The sequence below is a fragment of the Lolium rigidum genome, chromosome 4, assembly GCF_022539505.1.
Source record: "Lolium rigidum isolate FL_2022 chromosome 4, APGP_CSIRO_Lrig_0.1, whole genome shotgun sequence".
NCBI lineage: Eukaryota > Viridiplantae > Streptophyta > Magnoliopsida > Poales > Poaceae > Lolium > Lolium rigidum.
Window position 1 is genome coordinate 210,775,653 of NC_061511.1, and position 6,657 is coordinate 210,782,309.

At 47.1% G+C, this 6,657-nt stretch overlaps 1 protein-coding gene across 1 annotated transcript; it reads left to right on the forward strand.

The window, feature by feature from the left end:
• Positions 1-465: 465 nt before the first annotated feature.
• On the forward strand, positions 466-4,573 carry LOC124706977 (solanesyl-diphosphate synthase 2, chloroplastic-like; the record flags this gene model as incomplete). Its single annotated transcript, XM_047238642.1, is given in 6 exon segments — positions 466-746; positions 860-993; positions 2,987-3,114; positions 3,196-3,299; positions 3,446-3,573; positions 3,662-4,573. Coding segments are annotated over 6 exon segments (1,218 nt in total). The 3' UTR covers positions 4,211-4,573.
• Positions 4,574-6,657: the final 2,084 nt, after the last annotated feature.

Genomic DNA, 6,657 nt, shown 5'->3' on the forward strand with positions numbered 1-6,657 from the left:
ATGCAATCCAGTAACCGCGCAAAATCGTAAAAATGCAGAACTAGCCATTTTCCACGGCCGTGCTGCAGGCCTGCAGTCCTTCTGGAAGCAGAGTAGAGTCAAAACTTGCAGTTGATAAAGCTCACTCACACACACACGGGCCGGTTGGCAGGTTGCTGAGCAGAGAGAGGAGCTGCTGCATTCTATGGCCCTCATGAATCCACAGATCCCCCTTTCTCCTCCTCCGCAAGCTCCGGTTTTTAAACCTCCTCCGCGGCCCCTCTCCCTCCACCCGGCCCCGGAGCAGCGCAGCCTTCCATCCAGTTCCAACTCCTCACCGTCTCTCCTTCCCCCCTCCTCCACGCAGCAGGACAAGTACCGCCACCGAATTGGCCAAAATCCTCCTCACACGCAACCAATCGCGAGCCACAATCACCCATTTTTTCCCCGCGGCCCGCCGTTCTTCTACTACAAGGAGAACCCACACGCTCCTTAGAGGTTCTGCCGTCTGTGCTTCTTGGGAGCTCCGAGCGCGTAGCTTCGCCCAATTTGGGTTCTTGGATTGGTGGGCGAGTCCGCGAGCTCGTGGGAGATGCTGTCTGTGAGCTCACCGAGGGTGCACATGAGCAGGGGCGTCGTGGACCCGGTCCAGCTGGCCTCATGCCGGTGCCGCTGGGCATGCCGGGCGGCCGCGCGGGCGGTGCCGCCGCCGCCGCCCAGGCGCCGCACGCCTTGTGTTTGTTTCGTGGCCGCGCCCAGCCAGACAGGTTTGTGTGCTTCTTGTTTCTTTCAGCTGTCTTTACCACTGTAAACTGCATCCTATCTTTAGCAACGGTTGTTGGACTTCGGAGTGAAGCTGAGCTAGAGTTCGTCTGCGCAGGTCTTGCTGCTATCGACGTGCTGGCAGCCGGTGCGTCGGCGACGACGGCGAGGCTCCCTGAGCGCGTGTCCGTCTCGTCTCTGCTGGAGGTCGTGTCGGACGACCTTCTGAAGCTCAACAACAACCTGAAAGCGGTGAGCGTCTTATCGAGGTCTTTGTTAAGTTCGCTCAAGATTGCTTAATAGGTGCTCACATTGATCATGGTACGGAATTGCGTAGGAAATTCTTCCGAGATATGATGCGACAGCTGTATTGGCCTGCTATTTTTGTAACGACACCATCCAGGGTTATGATTTCGATTGCTCATGCGATGTAGAAAATCATAGGAAAACGGATCAACTGCAAGTTCAGTCCAAATAGTTTGAACCTGCAAAAGAAGTGTGCATTCTCTTCTTTTAACTTCAATCTCGAGCCGTGTTTCAACCTAACACTGCCGCAGTCTTAAATCGCCGTAACTTCCTCTCTATAGACCAAAGATGTTGACAGACAGTACGTGTAGTGGCGGAGACACAGCCCGACAACCCCGGGTGGCCGCCTGCAGGGGCAGAGCTACATAGGCTTATCAGGGTGCACCTGCAACCAGGCACAGAATTTTTCTAGTTAGCAATTAGGCCAAATTTTTTTTTTTTAGCTTGTGTGCCACCCTATGTCATGTAAAGTGAACCCTGATAGCCTAAATTCAGGTTCCAAACAACGCCCTTACACTCTACTGAACCCCGGTCAGCCTTTGTCTAGCTCTGCCCCTGGCCGCCCGGGCTTTGCTGAGGAATCTCCATAGGGTTACAGCACAGTACAAGGATTTACTGAGTTCAATGTGGGCAAATTCCAGTCTACTTAGAGGCTGATTCCGCCACTAAGTACAGAGATGGATCAAAAACCTGCAGTAGCTACTATGATTTCACAGACTATTCTAAGTTAATTAGATTACACGGGACATATACAATTTGGGCTAAAAGAAAATAAGCCAGTGTCATTTGCAATGCACATGTTGGCACCGGTTTACCTGTTCTTTAAAAGTGGACTGCATATCATACACAGGAATACAGTCTAATGATATGGCTAAAGACAATGACAGCTTCCTACTGGTGCACGCTTTCCAAACCATCCTAATCGTGTATTGGCCCCATATTTGATGACTTGGAGTTCAGCAGCACCGCTAGTGACTAGCTGCCTTTTTCTGGTCTCTGTTTGCGTAATCTCGAGCTGTGTTTCAACCTAACAGTGCTGCAGTCTTAAATCACCGTAACTTCCTCTCTATAGACCAGAGATGTTGACAGACCGTATATGTAGTGGCGGAGCCACATCCCGGCTGGCCTCCTGCTGGGGCAGAGCTACATAGGCTTATCAGGGTGCACCTGCAACTGGGAAAAGAATTTTTAGTTTGCAATTATGCCAAGAATTTACCTTGTGCGCCACCCTATGTCATGTAAAGTGAACCCTGGTAGCCAAAATTTAGGTTTCAAAGAACACCATTACACTCTAGTGAACCCCGGTCAATCTTGGTCTAGCTCTGCCCCTGGCCGCCCAGGCTCTTTTGAGGAATTTCCAAACGGTTACAGCACAGTACAACGATTTATGGAGTTGATTGCAGGCAAATGTCTGTGGGCCTAGTATATGTACTTTGCCCAGGCTCTACTTAGAGGCTGGCTCCGCCACTAACAGAGCTGGATCAAAAACCTGCAGTACCTACTATGATTTCACAGATTATTCTAAGTTAATTAAATTACAAGGCAATTGGGGCTAAAAATAAGCCAGTGTCGTTTGCAATGCACATGTTTGCACCGGTTTACCTGTTGTTTAATAGTGGACTGCACATAATACACAGGACTACAGTCTAAAGATATGGTTAAAGACAATGACAGCTTCCTACTTGTGCACGCCTTTCAAACGGTCCTAATCGTGTATTGGCCCCATATTTGATGACTTGGAGCTCAGCAGCACCACTGGTGCCTTTTTCTGGATAGGTCATCTCTGTTTGCGTAATCAAGACAGCAAACATCAGAGCACATATCAAACAGATAAATGCACATATCTACACTAGTTTTTGACATAAGATTTTTCTACAATAGTTCCTGCTGAGTTCTTATTTCCACAGTAACTACTAAGTAGCTGACATGATCTCAATAGCTTATTGGTGCAGAAAATCCAGTTCTAGTTTCTGCCGCAGAACAAATTTTTGGTGCTGGTGGAAAGAGATTAAGACCAGCATTGGTTTTTCTGGTGTCCAGAGCAACTGCAGAGTTAGCTGGTTTGCCGTAAGTTCCTCTTCTTGTTGCAGCCTTACAATTTCTGTTCTTTTAATTATGCACTCAGACCTTTATATATTTGCATTCCAGGGAGCTAACTACAGAGCATCAACGTTTGGCAGAGATTATAGAGATGATTCACACTGCAAGTTTAATACATGATGATGTCATAGATGATAGTGGGATGCGAAGAGGTACATATGTTGCTATATACAAACGAATCAGCAATCATTCAATAGAAAAGCGTTCTCTGTTGTTTATTCATCCTAATGAAATGGTTCAATGAGGAAACAAGGAAATTTTTTTTTTTTTATTCTAAACTAGATCTGGTTGTTTGCAGGGAAAGAGACCATTCATCAGCTATATGGAACCCGTATAGCCGTGCTTGCTGGTGATTTTATGTTTGCGCAATCTTCTTGGTTTCTTGCAAACTTAGAAAACATTGAAGTCATCAAGCTCATCAGCCAGGTACTGAAGGACTCTGCAGAAACTCCATCCTAGTCTGTAAAACTATATATGTTTTTGTGTGTAAACAGTCAATGTGCTCTGCTCACAGGTGATCAAGGACTTCGCCAGTGGTGAGATAAAACAACAATCAACTCTCTTCGATTGTGACGTCACCCTCGACGACTACCTGCTCAAGAGCTACTACAAAACTGCCTCCCTGCTCGCGTCGAGCACGAGGTCTGCCGCCATATTCAGCGGCGTCAGCACCACGATATGCGAGCAGATGTATGAGTACGGCAGGAACCTTGGGCTCTCGTTCCAAGTAGTCGACGACATCCTCGACTTCACCCAGTCGGCTGAGCAGCTTGGCAAGCCGGCAGGGAGTGACCTGGCAAAGGGGAACCTGACAGCCCCGGTCATCTTCGCCCTGCAGGAGAACCCGGCGCTGAGGGAGATTATCGACTCTGAGTTCTGCGACACGGGCTCGCTGGCGACGGCCATGGAGCTTGTCCACAGTAGCGGCGGGATCAGACGGGCGCAGGAGCTCGCGAGGGAGAAGGGTGATTTGGCGCTCCGGAATTTGGAGTGCCTTCCTAGGAGCGGGTTCAGGAGCGCCCTGGAGAACATGGTCAAGTACAATCTTGAGAGGATTGACTAGGATGGATCCACTTGGTCTGTCCCTGAAGATTCAGATGACACACCTGCGGGATGTGTACATACCAGCTTCCACAAAATTCAGTATCATGTCCATTTAAGGAGATGACTGATGCAACATCGCAAGCAACATCACAGCATTGGCGTCATGGTGTGTACCCACTACCTCGTGTGTACTACATGTATAACGTAGCGTTGTATTCTGCAGTCTGCATCTCAAGTAACTGCCCAGGTAAATATGTACCATATACCCGAAAGATTAAATTTTATTAGTATAACAGGTAGGAACATTATTTTTTTCTTCCAGTGGTGAGTGAATCTTGTAATTCTGTTGACCACCGGAGTATGAATTAACATTGTTATAGCCCGGAAAGTGTCTTTGGGTCCCGACCTCCACTGATTCCTTCGTTAAAAAAAAAATCAAATCATATTTAAATGTTCCAAAAAAATGAGAAAAACATTCTGGGCATAATCAATGATGTATCCTACAAGTACGCAAAATCGCAATGCGAAATTATTGGTATTGTGAGCTGCATAAAAAATAACAATCTGATGAAAACGAAGATTTGAAAATATGCACTCAGACACACACTTTTATCTTTTTTGTGCATCTCCAAATACAAAGTATTTGAATTGAGATTTTGCACATTTGTGAAAAACACCATTGGATACATATGGATTTGTTTTCAATTCTTTAAAAACTTATAAATATGATTTTTTTAACAATGGGATCAGTGGAGCTGGGAAGCCAGAAATCTCCACTGTATATCCAATATATACACTGTAAAGATCCCTGTCCATTCTGGATTGTTGAGATGTGTATTCCTACTTGCATATTTCACTACTTCAAATTATTTACCGATAATCATATGAGCTTTCCCATGATCATCAATTTTTTAATGAATGTTCTTGTTGGGAATCAGGCAGAGCTGAGTGAATCAGTAGGTAGCCGGCTGGGATAGATCCAGCTGAGCAGAAACGAGCAGACACCACACGAGTTTCCGTCGGTGGCAGAAGCTTCTTCTCTCTTTACATACACTTCGAATAAATGCTCTATTTGTTTGTTCTTTAAAAAACAGATCAAGTGTTGCTCTCTTTTGCATAATATAAAACAAAAAAATACACTCCACTAGTACTGGTGGTCGCCAGAACTCGGAGCAAGTATAGTATTCTTCGCACTGCGGCTGCGTCGGTGGTGCTAATTAACTAATTAATTAACAACCGGTTATAGAGCATCGACGGTACTGGTACGACTCGTGATGAACGATGGCGAGGTCGATCTGAATCGGCCATTATTAATGACGAGACCGATGAACATGGAGATGCTCCTCTCTCTGCGTGTGCTTGTCGCCGTACTCGAAAAATACTTGCAAAGAGTAGTAAATTTACAATGGATGCATCTAGTAGGGCACGTATAGTATATTCACTTATGTATTCTCCTACCATGTGGCGTACGTCGAGCTGTCCCCTTGCACCGTACAAATTTTCAGAATAATTGTTTGCTACTCCCTTCGATTTATAGTAAGTGCTATAATTTTAGTTTAAACTTAGAATAGACGATTTTCTCAAAATACTTGGCACATAGAGATAGCAAAAAACAAGTGACCCCAACGGATGACCTAAACTAATAAAATAGGCCAAAATTTTTGGGCGCACCCGCGCTGCGCCGCCGCCATCCTAGCCACCACCTCCAGATCTTGTCGCGCCGCAACCCGCCATGCCGTTTGGCTCAAAAAGAAAACCACGCCGACTCGTGCGAAGAGCAACATAGGGTTCCACGGCGTCTGGCTGCGGCAATCTAGCTGCTAGGCCGTCGAGATCACCAACAGCGGGGCGTGGCTGTAGCTGGGGACCTTCGAGTCGCCCAAGCTCGCCGTCCGCACCTGCAATGTGCTGGCACAGGAGGTTGTACTGGCCCCACGACGAGCTCAAATTCCCTGACGTGTTGAGCGCCGCGGAGGCTCAGTTCCTCGCCACTACATTTCGGGTGATGACCCGCGGCGAGGAGCTGGAGCACCGCCATGCATACATGCGCCAACCCACACACCGGCCAAGACGACAAGGAGGCCATGGTGCGGTTCCGTGAAGCACAGCCAGAGCTCGACTTCTACACCAAGAGGGACAAGAAGAAGAAGCAAGCTGATGCAGGCGGAGCTTCAACATCCAAGGGGTATGCCGGCCCCTCGACCATCACCGCCGAGTCATTATAAGAGGAGATGGATGACACATTTTGGGCATCACTTGCCCAATCCTCCGATGTTGAGGACATCGATTTTTGGGATGATCCCTAGGGGTGTCAAGGTTGAAGAGTCGAAGGTGTAGAAGTAGTGTCAATGATGTCTATCTAGTGCCTAAGCATTGTCGATGATGTCTATCTAGCGTGTCAAAGCGTTGAAATTGTGTAGAACTAGTGTCGAAGTGTCTATCTAGTGTCCAAATTGAAATGTCGAA